This window comes from Carlito syrichta, unplaced genomic scaffold (assembly GCF_000164805.1).
Source record: "Carlito syrichta isolate Samal-C Ts95f unplaced genomic scaffold, Tarsius_syrichta-2.0.1 Scaffold308825, whole genome shotgun sequence".
NCBI classification, from domain to species: domain Eukaryota; kingdom Metazoa; phylum Chordata; class Mammalia; order Primates; family Tarsiidae; genus Carlito; species Carlito syrichta.
In genome coordinates, this window is record NW_007252921.1 from 113,135 (window position 1) to 128,985 (window position 15,851).

The 15,851-nt window shown below is 58.3% G+C and overlaps 1 protein-coding gene across 1 annotated transcript in view; it reads right to left on the bottom strand.

The window, feature by feature from the left end:
- The window catches only part of SSPO (SCO-spondin), a 56,119-nt gene extending 42,605 nt beyond the window's left edge, over positions 1–13,514 (bottom strand). Inside the window, exons 1-29 of the mRNA XM_008065991.2 lie at positions 13,465–13,514; positions 13,071–13,253; positions 12,582–12,664; positions 12,214–12,393; positions 11,725–11,969; positions 11,532–11,631; positions 10,702–10,860; positions 10,533–10,612; positions 9,911–10,063; positions 9,410–9,581; positions 9,030–9,270; positions 8,607–8,751; positions 7,490–7,607; positions 6,788–6,963; positions 6,476–6,703; positions 6,135–6,300; positions 5,688–5,922; positions 4,671–4,860; positions 4,434–4,528; positions 3,951–4,207; positions 3,503–3,637; positions 2,489–2,685; positions 2,262–2,389; positions 2,064–2,173; positions 1,569–1,718; positions 1,346–1,439; positions 1,090–1,259; positions 608–841; positions 197–406 (exon numbers count right to left, since the gene is read on the bottom strand). Coding sequence (XP_008064182.1) covers positions 197–406; positions 608–841; positions 1,090–1,259; positions 1,346–1,439; positions 1,569–1,718; positions 2,064–2,173; positions 2,262–2,389; positions 2,489–2,685; positions 3,503–3,637; positions 3,951–4,207; positions 4,434–4,528; positions 4,671–4,860; positions 5,688–5,922; positions 6,135–6,300; positions 6,476–6,703; positions 6,788–6,963; positions 7,490–7,607; positions 8,607–8,751; positions 9,030–9,270; positions 9,410–9,581; positions 9,911–10,063; positions 10,533–10,612; positions 10,702–10,860; positions 11,532–11,631; positions 11,725–11,969; positions 12,214–12,393; positions 12,582–12,664; positions 13,071–13,253; positions 13,465–13,514 — 4,684 coding nt within the window. The remainder of the gene's footprint in view (positions 1–196; positions 407–607; positions 842–1,089; positions 1,260–1,345; positions 1,440–1,568; positions 1,719–2,063; positions 2,174–2,261; positions 2,390–2,488; positions 2,686–3,502; positions 3,638–3,950; positions 4,208–4,433; positions 4,529–4,670; positions 4,861–5,687; positions 5,923–6,134; positions 6,301–6,475; positions 6,704–6,787; positions 6,964–7,489; positions 7,608–8,606; positions 8,752–9,029; positions 9,271–9,409; positions 9,582–9,910; positions 10,064–10,532; positions 10,613–10,701; positions 10,861–11,531; positions 11,632–11,724; positions 11,970–12,213; positions 12,394–12,581; positions 12,665–13,070; positions 13,254–13,464) is intronic.
- Positions 13,515–15,851: the final 2,337 nt, after the last annotated feature.

Here is a 15,851-nt window from a genome sequence, read left to right on the forward strand (position 1 = left end):
TGAACGCCAAGAAACAAAGTTTAGACTCTTTCATTCCTCCTCAAACGCCCTGCACTCCACTCATTCCACATCTTCAGAAGCCTCCCGCTACGCCTTCCCAACCCAGAGGCTGCCCAAATGCCTCCCTCTCAGAGGCTCCTCTGGCCCCCTCTCTCCCAGGCTTCCACCACCAGCTTTCTCACCCATTTTCCTCCAGGAGACTCACCGGGAATGGTGGTGGCCAAGGAGCCAGCAGAAGGGCCAGGCAAGGTGCCAGCAGGAGGCGTGGGCAGAAAGGGGAGGGGACAGTGTCCAGGCCCTTCATCAGCACCATCTGGGCAGTCCCAGACTCCATCACACAGCTGGATGCCTCTCACACAGGTGCCGTCGATGCAGGACACCTCCCCAGGGACACAGTTCACCAGCCCTGCAGCCAGAAAGAAGCAGTTGGCCCCAGGGCAGCGCCCCAGACTTTTACTGTTTGGGGTGCCTCCACTCACTCACAGGTGTCAACTTCATAGTGGGGACCTGGCAGAGGAGGGCTGTAGGTGAGGTTGGGGATCATGAGGAGATGGGCCTTGTGGGAGGGATGCCTGGGGGACTGGAGTCCAGGGTGGTGACAACTCACCCAGACAGGACTCTTCATCAGCAGCGTCTGGGCAGTCAGAATGCCCATCGCAGAGCAGGGCCGGGGGCAGGCAGCGCCCGTCAGCGCAGGCCAGTGAGCCCTGGGGGCACGGGCAGCCCTGCTCATCCGTGCCATCTCCACAGTCATCATGACCGTCACAGAGAAGGGCCAGGGGCAGACAATGGCTGGATCTGCAAGACATCTGCCCCTCCCCACAGCCTGGGGTAGCACAGCCTGGCATGGGGCAAGCAGGCAGGCTCAGGACGCTACTGAAGAGTCGCAGAGAAGCCCCAAGCCCCAGAAGGACCAGAACATTCTGTCCACCCCTTAACCCCCAAGCCACAGCCCCTGGCAATGGAAGCAGTACTGAGGAAGCCACCCTAGGACAACTGCTTCAGCCTCAGTAAGCAGTTTCATGTACAAGGATGGACCTGTCCCTGCTACTGCCACTGCCACTGTCACACACAGGCAAAGACACTCACCCTCCTCATCTGAGCCATCACCACAGTCATCCTGGTTGTCACAAAGCCACCCATGGGGCACACAGTGTCCATTCTCCCGGCATGGGGCCTCTCCCTCTGCACAGCCAGGCACCAGTTCCTCACAGTGGGCACTGTCATCTCCACAATGCCACTGACCTTCCTGGCACGTGCTGAGCACATGGCATCCTGGGATTAGCCACAGGTTGAGCTGGGCTCCTCCTATGGGCTTCTCCCGAGTTCCTCTGCCCCCACTCACCAGTTCCCACAGTCCTTCTGCAGCACAGTCCCTGGTGGGAAGGTGCTGCTGCCCCACTCACAGGGGCAGGAAGCTGGCTCCACGCAGGTTCCTCCTGAGATCACAGAGAGCAGGGCTCAGAGCAAAAGGGCACAGTGGCCCCTGGCCCAACCTTGTCACCATGGCCCCGTGGCCTCTTCTTTGTTTCAGTAACCCCTCTCCTCTACCCCCTCTGACTACGCACCATGCAGCAGAGTCCCCTCAGGACAGAAGCAGCCCTCCACGCAGGCCACGGCCTGGCAGTGCCACCCGGGCTCAGGATGGTGGTCGTGGCAGGTGTGGGGACACGTGGGGCCACAGGCCTCATACATCTGTCCCCCTTCACACTGCAGGGCTGAGTGGAGAGGAGAAAGCCTCGGGTCACTGAGGTGCAAGGGCAACAGAATGTGATGGGACCAAGTGAGCTAGCCAAGGTGACACCCACATAGGGCATAGGGATGTCTGGTGTAGACCTTTGCTGAGACCATCCCAGGGCAATTCGTACAATGCCAGCTCCACATGGCAGCCATTCTTGCATGTTTGGCTCATCTAGAAAAGTGTCTGGCACAGAGGAAGCACTCAATACATATTCACCCCTGAATGAATAAATGACCTGTTCATGGGGTAGGATAAACATCCTTCAAGGAGCTGAGCCTGTGGCAGTACCAGGCATTGGGGACTGAGGGCGGGGTACACTCACGGCAGAGTTCCTGGCTGCGCCAGCGCACATGATGCCCATGCTGGGAGCACTTGTCTGCGTAGGTGGCAATGGCTGAGCAGAGGCACTCACAGTCGCCCCCCGAATCACAGCTGTGGGAGGGAGTGTTCAGCCCCAACCTCCCCTTCCCACCTGCTGAAGCCCCCGCTCTCACTCCAACCCAAGCCCGCCCTTTCTTACCCGCAGGCGTCATACACACACCACTCGTAGTGTTGCTGCGGGGGCACATTCGCATGGCATGGGGCAAAGAGTGGCTGCAGCAGCACCCCACAGCGGGCCTGAGCCCAGCCAACCCGGTGCACATTCACCTGCAGAAACAGGGCAGCCGGCTCCAGCACTGCGGACCAGCCAACACCCTCCCTGGCCTGGCCTCTGGACCCCTCCCCCCCTTTTCTGCCCTCGCTCACGGTGCAGGGGTGTGGCAGGTCTCCTGGCTCTGGGCAGAGGGGATTGAGGCGCCAGGAGTGGGCGGCCAGCTCAGCCGTGGGTTCCAGGACACCCTGGCGGCTCCGAAGGTCATTATTGGCATCTCCATCAAAGTCTCCACACAATCCAGTCACACGCCCATGGAACTGGGGAGAGAGCTGCACCAGAACCCGGGTGCCTAGGGGCAGCATAGTGGAGAAATGACCCTGCTGGCCCTCATGTGGGCCAAGAGAAGGCCAAGGGTCTGTTTTATCACCCACGAGGTGCTACCCACAACAGGGAGTTCGGGTTCCCTTTTTGGTGGAGGAATGATTGGTGGTGATCAATGAAGGGACCTACATTTGAGGGTGCTCAGGGAGAAAAGTAGGAGTCTATTTCTCTAACACCAGGTTGAGGGGGCAGGGAAATTCTCCATCAGGTTGGATTCTGGATGGGAAACCAGGCACCAGGATGGACTCTGAGACCCACCAGTAAAGGAGCCCTCGGTGACTGCAGGCAGGGAGAGCAGCCTGGCAATGCTGTGCCAAGTCCATATGGGGGTTATTTTGGTTTCCCTCAATTTCTCAGTGATGGTTATATTTCTAAAACGCCAACTGCTTGTGTTTGGGTGGTGGGATGTTAGGAGATTTATTTTCACTTCTTTCTAAAACTTGGTATTTTCTAAATGTTTCCTTGGTGTGGAAGTATTGCTTTCATAATGAAGAAAAACATAATTATAAAAACCTAATTTGGAAACTCCGACCACTTGCGCAGGCTGGGAGGCAGTGGTGGCACTGGCCTGGGAGGGGCTGAGTCAAGGCCAGGCAGGGAGGCCAGAGCCAGGATTCTGGCCTAGATGTCAGACTAGAAGTCTGCCCTATAGGGACTTCCTAGGGGATCAGCTCAAGAAGGCCAGGAGGAGGCAGGTTAGGTGTTGGAAGGAAGAGTTTTGCAGAAACCCAATCTGTGTTGCTACGGCTGGGCCTGGGTCTGACGGTCAAGGGCAGGGGCCTGACCTCCGTCCCAGAGCAGGGTGAGGCCCAGGCGAGTGGTGAGCAGCAGAAAGAGGCCGGCACGGTGCAGGCACAGCCCGAGGCCTGTGTAGACCTTGGGGGGTGTCACACTCACTCCATTCACTGTTACTGCCCAGCCTGTGGAGAAGAGAGGCATTCGGGCCCAACCTCCAGCCTCCCCTCCAATCCTCCTTTTGCCTCTCTACCTATGTGACCTTGGGCATGTCATTAGACTTCTCCGGGCCTTAATTTGTTGAGGCCTTCCAGAATTATGATTCCCAATAGAGAGGAAAGGCACCAGCCACACGGCATGGAGGCCAGCCCACCCAGTGAGGAGCTGGTCTATAGTGGACAGACGTAGGGAATTGTAGGCCCTGGCCACCCTGCAACGTTGGGACACCATGCAGGTGTGCCCCCTCTGGCGATGTCATCCTTTCAATGTTGCAGTCACCTCTGAGCATGTGTACAACAGTGCTCTCCAGACGCACGGTCAGCGCCTTGGTGCAGGTGAGACCACTGGCCCCACAGGGCAGGTTCCGGGCAGAGACTGTGAACCGGCCGCTGGCCTCTCGAACCAGCAAGTACTCGCAGGCCCCAGGAAAGGTGAGGGCCAGTCCATCAAACGTCACATAGTGGGGGGCTCCCGATGCCTGGCACCGCCCACTGCACTGCTGGCCTGTGCAGTGCCACCGCCGACCCTGGCACACACTGTGGACAAGATAGGGGAAACAGAGTCACTGAGGACAGGCACTGGAGAGCTGTATCCGGGAGATGCGGCTAGTCTGAGTTTCCAGGCAATTCCAGCAGGCCCTCGGCATGAGGGATGGAGACCTCACTCCCACCACCCCAGCACCTTCTGGTAGAAGAAAGGATGATGTTTGGGGAGCCAGAAGCCACAAGGTCAAAAGGTTATAGGTCATGGTGACTGGCATACCAAGTGTTGCAATCCTCCTGGATGGTGGCATTGGGTGGGTACCACTGTCCACTGTGACGGCAGGGACAGAGGTTAGGAGGCACACAGCGATCATCCTGGGCAGAGGGTGGGCACAAAGGGTACCTTGTAGGGCTGCCCCGATGACCCCCCTACCTACTGTTTTGCGGAGCAAGGGAAGAAGGACAATGCCTTAGGGAAGGCCCTCCTACTGCTCCATGCATCCCCTTCCCAACTCACCAGTAGCACAGTGCCTGGTGGACAGACACAGCCATCAGAGCTGCCCTTGGGGCAGGAGTGGTCAGCACTGGGGCTGTCACAGGTGAGGAGGCAGGCACCAGGGGCATAGATAAGCTCCCTGGGGCAGAATGCCCGCTGTGAGGGGCAGTGGCGAGACGTGCAATTCCAGAGGCCTCTTTCCTGGCAGACACTGCAGGAGATTGGGCGGGAGTAAGAGCCAGGCCGAAGCCTCCAGCATCCTGGCCTGACCTGGTGAGAGTATCAGGAACCCTGACTCTGTGGTCCAAGGCATCTGGGATCCCCTAACATTGAATGAAAACTCAGCCCTGACACTGGAGACTTGAACATCTCAGCTCCCCACACCCTGACACCAGTGCAGGGAGTTGGGCTCTTTTCCGCGCCTTGACATGCCTGGGATAGATATTGTCACCCCTTCCTGCCTTAGCTCCAATAGGGCCATCCTTTGGGCTCTAGGGCAGGACAAAGATACTGGACCACTCCACTCCTAGCCCAGGTAGGAGAGCGATTGCACTGAAGCCTCACCCTCACCCACCAAGCCCTGGATTCTGGCCCTGTCTGCACAGATATGCAACCTGCCTTTACTTCACAGTAACAAGCCGTGTGACCCTGCAAGCCATTTGGCTTAGCAGAGCCTGTTTCCTCATCTGCAAAGTGGGAATGATTCTTCGTACTTTATGCAGTTATTGTAAAAAAGTACAATTAAATAAGATGGAGTACATGAAAGTGCTTTATGGACCCTAAAGTGCTCCACGACTGAGAGGTAGTAATCAGCATTCTGTCACCCCCATTGTGCACGCCGCCACCGACAAGCCTAGACAGCCCACTCATTCTCTCCCCCATCCGAGTGATATCCAGGCCCAACCCTGCTTAGCTTTTGAGATGAGATGGGATAGGGCATGCTCAGGATGGTGTGGCCATAGATCCACCCATTCTCTCTCAAGCTCTACTTCTTCACCCCCAAGTTTTTCCTCTCGCCCCAAAGGTCACTGCCCTTACCAGTGGTTGCAGTCCTTCATGGTGGTACTGCCAGGGGCATAGCGATGGACTCCGAGCTGGCAGGGGCACAAGTGGGGGGGTACACACTGACCCTCAGGGTCCCACAGCAGCCCTGCGGGACAGTTACAACCAGCCACACAGCCGCCCAGCTTGCCACAGTCCTCTGGCTCCCCGCAGTGTCGACCGCATGCTGGGGCACACTCCTGGTACTCCTGACCACCAGAACACAGGACAGCTGGACACAAGGACACATGCAGGTCAGGGGCATGGCCACAACCAGCTTTACCCACTCCCTCCGAACCCCACACCCACCCCTGGAGCTTTTGCAGTAAGAAAAGCCCGGCAATCTGCCAAGGTCAGTCTAGCCTTGACTCCTAGAGCGGAAATGGATGAAGGAGGTGGGAAAAAGCCCAGGGTAGGCTGGCTGGCTGGGCTGAGCCAACTCACGGCAGAGGGTCTGATTCCTCCAGGGAGGTGGGGCACCCTCCTGAGCACAGCGGCGTGCATAGGCAGAAAGCACTGGGCACAGGCAGTCCCTGCTGGGGGCACAGCCACACACGGCTGCCAAGCAGCGAAGCTGGAACGGCTCCCTGTCCACTAGCCCGTGGCACTCCTTGGGAGGAGATGAGGAAATGGGTCAGCTCCTCCTCTACAGAATCTCCATCCTCTCAGTCTGCACTGCTACCTCCCTGGGCTTGGCTGGTCTCCCTCGATCCTCCCAAGAGCCCAGGAGGAAGGCAGGGCAGGTGTTGTCCCATCTTACAGGTGTGAGAGTTCAACCCGACTACCTGGAAGACTGGGCCATGCAGGATGGCACAGGCTGCCTCTGCGAAAGCATAGTGCTGGGAGTGGGTGCTGCAGGGGGAGAATGATGCACTGTCCCCCAAGGGGCACCTGCCCTCGCCTGCCACCTGAAACTTGTTAGCAAAGGCAGCAATGCTGGTCTCCACATCCCCATCTGGTGTCAGGAAGTCGTCCTGCTGGTTCCAGGTGAAGGTGCCGCACAGACCCTGCACCTGGGCCACAGGTGTGCACATAAGAAAGTGAAATCCAGTCCCACCGTGGCCTAGCCCAGCCACGCAGCAATCTCCCTGGCACACCTGGTGGGCATGGCGGGGGTCCAGGGTGATGTAGGCTGCAGAATCAGAGACTCCCCAGAGGATCTGGGCCCCAGGCCAGCGCAACAGCCGGAAGGTGGAGGAGGCTTGGAGGACACTGAGGCCCCCAGCACCAATCCAGGGCAAGCCCACGTCCTGCCCATCGACCAGCACAGCTCCTGGAAGAGGGGGCAAGGTGATAGGTGGTGGTTGGGGGGTGGAGTGGAAGGATAGGGCTGTCAGGAGATAACAACAATGAGACTGGAGGCCACCTGTCCCATCTGAGCCCCCACTGTGGTCCAAGGCCCACCTTAGCACATATTTTTCCTGTCCCTTTCTCTTTGTGGTTGGTGTGTGGGAGGAGCTGAGCAGGGAGCCAGGGTCAGAACCCAGGAAGAGAGTTGGAGGGACAGTGGGCTGAGATGGGCCTGCCTGGTCTGGTCATGCCTCAAGGACTTTTGGACTCACATAACAGCCTGACTTGTGTTTTCCCACCAGGATAGGGCAGAAGATCCCTGGGACAATATTCTCAGGACTGTGTGCCGGCTTCAGAGATGAGAAGGTGGGGAAGTTGAGGCAGAGAGCTTGGTTATAGGAGTCTGGGGGAAGAGTTTTTGAGCTCCCAGGTCATAGGGCTGTGTGGAGTGGGTAGTGGTGCAGGAAACCTGCTGGGTAGATGCCCCAAAGAGGCAAAGTAGAAGCTACCTGAGTCCCTGAGCTGGATGTGGGTGTCCCCTAGAGAGACAGAGATGGCATGGAGGCAGCTCCCCGAGTCGCAGGCCCCATGTTCCAGCAGGATCTGCAGCTGCCCTTTCACGTAGTCCTGGGACAGACAGAGGAAGGTGGTGGCATGGGGCAGGCAGATCCTCAGGCTCTTCAGGGAAGCCTCTGGAGACCTTCTCCACAGAACACCTAAACACAGCCATGGGGGCTGTCCCCACCCGATCTGTGTGCTGACTACCTTCCAGCTAGCCAGTCACTCTTCAAGGTAAGGGGCTCAACCCTCATCAAGGGCTGGTGAGTGCGGATGTCTCTGTGTATGTGTGTAAATGGCCACGAATGTGCGCATGTGTATGTACGTGGAGGCACGTGGGTGCATGTTTGTGTGTGCACGGGTATGTGAATGCATGTGCATGTCTGCATATTGGGGTGAGATGACTCCCTTCTATCCTCCCCATACCCATATTTATACTTGTGTGTGAGTGTACACACATGCATCTTTGGCTGTGTGTTGGGGAAGATGGCTATCCTCTTCCGTCCCTATGGACAGGACATCAGCTTCTCTGAGGACTCTGTTTCCTTGATCTCCTCACCCTATCTCCACTCATGAGAGGTGCAGGAATGGCCTAATGGATGGAGAGATCACCAAGGGGACTCCAGACAAGTGGGAAAGAGTGTGGCCTGCACCTGAACTTGGGAAGTGACCTTACTTTATTGGGGGAGAGGTGGAGTGGGGAGCAGAGACTCTTATTTCTCCTGGGGTTGTTTTGCATGAAGTAGCCTGTGGCGAGCCCAGCCTGTCCCATCTGTCAGAGAGAACTGAGGATGGCTTTTGGTTTGCAGCCCTGGGCTGGTGGTGTGACAGCCAGGACTTTTGGAATTTCATGGGGAAGCATGGGAGGAGGTGAGAACTCAGAGGGGGGCCGTTTCACAATCTGTGGCAGCCATCCCTTCTCCAGCTTTGATTCTCTCAGCTTTTCCTGGGAAGCCTTGTGTTTCACTTATTTATTTAGGGGTTTCCTTACGTCAACCCCGACAACCCTCCCCAGGAGGGACCCAGCTCTGGCAACCACCCCCTCCCCTGAGTTGGCTGTCTGCTCACCTGCAACAGGCTGTAGCGGCAACCTTGGTGGCCCCGGAAGGAGAAGCTCCGCCCATCAAAGGTGTGGTAGTGCCCATCCCCGCCCACTGCACACTCAGCAGGGCACGGGGTCTGGGTGCAGTGCCAGCGGCCATCCTGGCACACGCTGTAGGCACACGAGTGGGACAGCAAGCTCTGGCATCAGTCCCACACCAGGGGGCAAGACTGAACTGGACATGCCCTCCCAACACCCTGGTTCCTTCCCTCCCCTGGCACCACCTCCCATCACTAGAAAGGCAAGGTCTTTAAGCAGGGCCAGCCCAGCGTGGGGCAGGCCTCAGAGCAGGCTGGAGACTTGGGGAAGGCAGGTTGAAGAGAGAGCATGAAGAGAGGAGTCAGAGAGCACCACACAGCCACCAACCCCAGCCAGGCCCAAGGACCCACCAGGGATTACACAGCTGGTGCACAGTGTCACCAGGGGCATAGCGCTGGCGTCGGTGGTAGCAGGGGCAGTGGGCAGCAGGCACACAGAGGGCACCGTCCCAGAATAGGCCGTATGGGCACTGACAGCCACTCATACACTCTTCTCCGCAGGATCCCTCCTCTCCCTGGCCCACCGCCTCACAGCTAGGCGGGCAAAGGGAGATGCAGTCAGAGTAGAGCTGGCCCCCCGGGCACAGGTGTTCTGTGGGCACAGAAGTGGGCTATGAGTGGGCTGTGGTCTCCCACCAGTCCCTGCAACCTCTGAAGAGCTGGCAAGGCGGGCACTCAGGGGTGGCTGCAGCCTTAGTCAATTCCACAGGATGGGGAAGCCAGGGGCATACCACAGAAACCAGGCTTCCTCCAGTGAATGTGGATGTGCCACCTGGCGCAGGCCTGGGCATAGTTGGCAAAAGTGGCGCACACAGCCTCCCGCCGCCTCTCTTGCCCACTGCCTGCCACGGCCGCTGCGCAGTAGGCGAAGAGGCAGGCCTCGTGGTACTCAGCCGGGGGAACCTGCCAGGAGAGAACAGCCCCCCAGCAACAAACACTTTTCCCCCACCAGCACTCCTGTTCTTTGCTTCCATCACGCCCTGATGTATCACCAAACAAAATGAGCCCCAGAAAGGTCCTCAGAGATCATACATATGAGATGTTGCACCTCCCAGACATGAAGCTGAGGACATTCAGTGGCCATCCTGGCACACGTTATGGGGGCATGGGGATGGTTTGACTGGTGGCCCACAGTAACCTACTGGCAGGGCAAGACCACCTGGCTGACCCTGTCTAGCACCTACCTTATGCCCACCTTGGGTACCAGACACCACCTCCACCCCCGCCCTTACCTGAGCATGGCACTGCCCAAATGGACTGTCCAGCAGCTGATGGCATACATCCTGGGCTTCAGCTTGCAGCTGGCCGAGTTCCACACCCATCTCTGTGTCCCCCGGGGAGTCCTCACAGCCCTGGGCTGCCTCCACTGCATCCAGACACCCAGGCTGGGGACAGATGGATACAGACCAGATAGTGATGAGGGACATTAACCAGGACACCAGGAAAATGACCGCTACTCTCACAGCTGTGTCAAGGCCCCATTGTCACACGCACCAACCCACATCCTGGAGCTGTGGAGAGCAGCAACATGGCTGCCCTGAATGAGGAGGTAGAACCGGGGTCACAGTCAGTCACAGACAGAAGGTAGATAACTAGCTGGTTCTCCAAAGCTGGTCAGGGACTAGGATGGTGAGTGTGGTCCTCAGATGGCAAGTTCATAGTGGGCAGTGGAGTGGTGGGCAGCACTTCACACTGAGCTTCCTGTGGGACCTCCCTGAGAATCTGGGAGAGCGCCAGGCACCATCCTAGGGAACAGTCAGTGATGGAGCCAGGCAGGGGTTTGGAGGTGCAGGAGTCAGGGGCCAAGGAGAAGCAGACAGGCAGAAGGGAGGAAGCCTGGGGTGTCAGTCTCACCTCCGAGTCAGGGATTCTCCAGGAATTTCCAAAGGTGGATGCTAACACGACCAGCTCGCCACTTGGCTCCACAAAGTCATCTGAGGAAGGGTGAAGCAGGAGTACTGAATCTGGGGTCTCCTGTCTCCCTTTCCCTCCCATACCAGCAACCGAGTCATACCCCACTTACCCTCAGGTCGGCCATTGTAGAGCCCACAGAGACCTTGTGTCTGTCCCCAGGTCTCATGGTCCACAGAGATGGAGATGGAGCCGGCTCTGTCCAGCCACACCACAACACCCAGGCCGCCTGACAGTACCAGCCCGTCTCCCAACCACTGCAGGCTCAGCCCTGGGTGGGGAAAGGCATCACTTACCCTTGTGGCCACACTCCCCACACCTCCCACTACCACAAGGGTTTGAACTGCCCAGGGCAGGAGAGCAGAAGGGAAGGAATTCTACAATCCTAAAGAACTCACACTTTATACCCAAAGTGTATACTTTAAAGCAGAGCCATTGTTTTCCATCACAGCCCTGTTTGAGCAGTTCATGAAGGCTGTGAATGCCCTCTTGAGAGGGTAAACTACAAACAAACTATAAAATGTGCGCGCACACACACACATGCACACGCACGCAGGCAGGAAGCTTATCCTCACCTCACCCAGCCCACCTAGGACAAAGGTTCCGGTAGGAGGAGAGCTCTCCAACACTCAGCACCAAAGTGCTTCCTCACAACACTCTCAAGAGGCAGGTGGGGAAACTGAGGCTTGGGAAGGCCAGTGGAGGGATCTGCCTGAGGTCGTCCTCAGAGGGGGTTAGTGGGGTGGGTGGCAGAGAATAAGAACTAGACCCATGTCCTCCTGAGTCTTCAACTGGCTCCAAATCTCCAAATGTGTCCTAAAAGCAATGGGGCTCAGTCCCAAACTGGCCCCCACAACTTTTCTGAGCCCCACCCAGGGGATGGAAAGACTCTCCCAAGGAGCACATGGGCTGGGCAGTCTCTTGCTCCCCCCATGCCCTCACCATGGAGCAGCCGAGACTCCCCTTCAGGTACCAGCTGCCCCTTCACAGAGACATTTCCAGCCTGGATCAGTACCTCCTCAGGTCCCATTGTCACCAGGACCTTGGGGAGACACACAGTAGAAAAGGGATCAGCAGCTCTCTTTCTCCTATGCCCAGCCTCCTCCCTGTGGCTGTCCCTGTCCCCTTCCCTCACCAGCTGACAATGCCTAGGCTGAGGGCAGTGGTCCCTTGGCCTGAGGTGGACAGCCCAGCTGGAATCAGCCGCGCCTGCTAGTAGGTAGGTGCAGCGGCCCAGGAAGTGGTAGTGGCGTCCATCAAAGGTGCGGTAGTGGAAGCTGGACCAGGTGGCACAGGTGGCTGAGGAACGCTGACGCTGGCTCCAGAGTTGGCCCACGGCCCCTGCCAGGGGCTGCAGGAGGGTTGAAGAGGAGGCACCACCTGGGTGAGACATACCACCTGTGAGCCTCCCAGCAGGAGGCAGAGGCAGAAGGCGAGGATACAGGGCTCCTGGCAGAATGGGAGGCAGGAGGACAGGGTATGGTCACTCCATTGGGCCAGGGAGTGGGCATGGGCCCTGCAGAAAGGCTCAGAGCTTAAGAACTCCATGTAGGAGTGCCTGGGGAGTAGGGAGGGGTGATGGCCAGGACTGTGACTATCTGACAGGCTGGAGTCTCAGACCCACCTGGCAGGTGTCGGCCGGAGCAGCTGAGGCAGGCCTGAGAGCTGCCATCCTGCCAGCTGCGTCCCCAGGGCTGGGCACAGCACTCCTCCAAGCTTCTAGCTGAGGCATTAGCCGAGCCTGCCTGAGGCTGGCACTGCCATGTGGCAAAGCAGTGGCCTTCGGGGCTAGCTCTGGCAAGGGCTATGGTGGGTGGAGGAGAGAATGAGGCAGGCCCGGGCAGTGAGCATGGGCACAGTCTGGAGCTCTCAGCCTGGCCCGGTTCCCTCCCCAGACAGCCTGCTATCTCCCTGAAATCACAGATCTGGACTATTCGCCCTCGTCCAGGACCCCCAGAAAGTACCGCTCCCCATACCGACTCGGGGGCTTACCCTCTGTACAGTGGGGGCCCCCCCAGCCTGGGCAGCAAGCCCTCACTGTCCGGTTCCGTGAGGCAGGCCGGGTTTCTGCTGGTCTGCGCCCGCCGGGCAGGTGGAAGTGGGAAGGAGATGTTAGCGTTCGGCCCAGTCCCATCATGAGATCGGGCCTGGGACACTCAGTCTCAACTACCCTCTAAGGGGCCTCATCATATAATTTCCCCTGGCCTTACTTTTGCCATGTGCAAAACTGAATGAGACTAGGGAGACAGACTGGGGAGGGGCAGGCAGAGGGAGCAGGCTTTGGGCCTCTCCCTGCTCTGCCCACTGTGGTGCCTACTTACACCCCTCCACCCCAAATCTCACACTCTCCACCCTTCTCCAAACCCATTCAGGACTTATTTCCCAAATGCCTGTTTCCGCCAGATCCTCCCCCATCCAGGATGTCCTGCCTGTCACTCCTTTCCTGTTTGGCAGACAGCCCAGTGTCTGACCCTCACTCACTTGTAGATGGGACAGAGCCCGGGTGCTGGGGGCCAAGTGAGCTCTGTGCGGCCACTCCTGGGCAGGTCCAGCCGCCAGCCCAGGCGGCTATAATAGTCAAGGCTGGAACAGGGCACTAGGTCCTCCTGACGGGGAGCTACTTCCTCCTCCACACGGATGGTCTTGGTCCACTCACACCACCGCCTGTCCATGATGGGGAACCACAGCTGCTGCCACTGTTCTCTCTGTCACCAAGTCCTGTGACCCCACTCCCAGGGGAGGTTACTGAAGCAAGGAAGAGGTTAAGGTTGGGAGACAGAAGCATGGGAAGAAGGGGGTCTGGTGCACCTGAAGGTACCTGGGCACGGGACAGGAGGAGGATCTTGGTCAGAAGGGTTCAGGGTGGGCTGCTTACCCGCTAGCCAGTGTCCACGCCATCCCAAAGAGGAAGGCAGGGAGCAACATACTGCCCTCACCCCTGCCTCACCAGGGTACTTGGGGGAATGTGAGGCTCAAGCCTGGGGGAGGTAGTGCTGCTGCAGGTGAGCAGAGAAGCCAGCGCTGCACTCCCCCGCCCACACTGCTGTCCGCTGCAGCCCAGCAGTCAGTAGCTGGGACTGGGGAGCTTTTATCCCAGCCTCATGCCCAGCGGCACCAGCTGCCCACAACCTGATTGGCCCTGCCACACCATCTCCTCCTCAGAGGAGGATCGCTCTCCCTGGAAACGGTCCCCTTCCTGCTCCTTCCTAGTGTGTATATGTGTGCCTGTGAGGGGGAGGGGTGGGGGAATGGGGGGGGGTCACAGAAGGACATTCTGAGCCTGTGGTATTTCCACACTCTCAGGCGGGACCACAAATTAATGTGGGACTCTAGGCAAGCTACTCTCCCTTTCTGGGCCTCAATTTTCTTACCAGTAAAAACTTCAGGGACTTCCCAGGGATGCCAAATAAGACTCAGGGACTCCGTGAATTCTCTGCAATTGTATGTGTGCACATTTCTCTGAGGACAGTTCTTCAACATTTATTAGATTCTCAAGGGGGCATTCCTGGGCTAGATGATTCATGTGGCCTTCCAGCCCTGAACTTCTGCCCTGATGATGCTCCCTTTTCTTCTCCTGCCCCTCTCCCTCCAGCACTCAAGAGTGAGGGTCAGTGAGCCAGAGCCAAGTGTCCAGGGTAGCTGGAGTTCCCCCAGATGGGTGGAGACAGGTGGACAGCATGTCCCCTTTCCTTGTGGGGTCCAACTTCTACTGGGAATGTTTATGTGTGGTTGGTTGTGTCCTTCTGCAAGGATCTTCGGGAGTCCCTGTAGCATAGATCCAGAGAGCTTGGGTTGAAGAATGAGAGAAAGCCTCTGGAAGGGGTGCCAGCTGGGGGTGGGTCAGTTTCCCTAGTCCTCAAGCGGAGCTGAACCGGATGGAATAAACCCAAAGTCTGGTTGGGAGAGGGCCACAGCAGGCTCCACAGGGAAATCCTGGTTCCATCCTGGTTACCAATAAAGCTCCGAGGACACCCAGGCTGGAATGTGGCCTGGACTCCCTCCATCTCCTGAACCTAATGTCCCACTGAGCATCCTCCACAGTCAACTCCCCCTGCCCCCAGCCCAGGAGGCTGCTAGGAACAAGAGCTGAGCCAGGTATTCTCTCTCCTGGGTCCGCTATTGGTCCTGGGGCCAAAAGAGGGTCCAGTGTGAATCCTTCAGGGGGCTCATGGGCCAGCTTCCCCAGAAGGGGGCCGCACTCACAGCTGAACACTGCTCCTTTCCTGTTTTACATGTGCGCTCCCACTGAGGTCTCACAAGGACAGGCACAGGTGCCCGGCTAAATCCCAGCATACAGAGTGACACATTCTCCTCCCAAGGCCACTCCCTTCATTCTGGAGGTAGAAGGGTCTTCACTGCTAAGTCTGAGGGACCCAGGCTATTCCAGGTATGTCCTGCTCCCCTGCCTCTCGCTCTAATCGTCCACATATACAGACGGCCCCCCTGGTGGGTGCAGTGCTTCTCGGCTCCCAAGAAGCCAACCTCGGTTGTTGTAGTCCGATTTCGCAGGCATCCCCAAGCAGGAGTTCTGCCTCCAAGGCCATTTATTCCCCTTCCCTTCCAGATAGACTACCTCCTAGCTCGGGGTGCAACCGTGGCCAATAAGGCATCACTTGAATTGGGAAGAAACACGAGTCACAGCCGCCCTTGCAGAGGAAGATGGAATCCAGGGGAGATAGGAGAAAGATCACGACGAGGAGATCTGGAATAACCAGCCCGGATTTTAGTTGGAGGAGGACAGGATGTTGGGAGATTTCAGGAGTAGGGGCGCACCAGTGGCAAGCCGGAGAGGAAATGTGTCCGGGACAGGGAGGGCAAGTGGAGTCGCACGAGAAGCCGGATCTGAGCGCTGCCCTCCACACCTAAGCGGAGGAGGTTTCCAGGCCGGCAGGGAGAACCACCCCCATTGGGCCGAGAGACCGCTCCTCTCTCCAGCCTTCTCCCTGCCCCTCCCATGGACCCCGCCCTCAGAGGCTCCGCCCAGCCCCGCCTCAGCCTCTCCCCAAAGTGCCTTCGCTCCGGCCCGGCCTTCTTTGGGGAACTGGGCTCGAAGCCCCCTCCCCAGCTTCTGCTTGGAAGGGCCCGTTCTCGCAGGCACAGGGGCTCAGCTCTCTGTGGCCTCTCTCCAGGGCTCCCGCGGCGGGTCTCCGATCGGGTCATCAGGACTCAGGACCCGGGATGTGGGTCTGGGTGGATCCGGGTGGAATCCGGGTGGAGAGCGGGGGCGGGGCCGGAGTTTCCTAGACCGACCCCTCCCCCCCA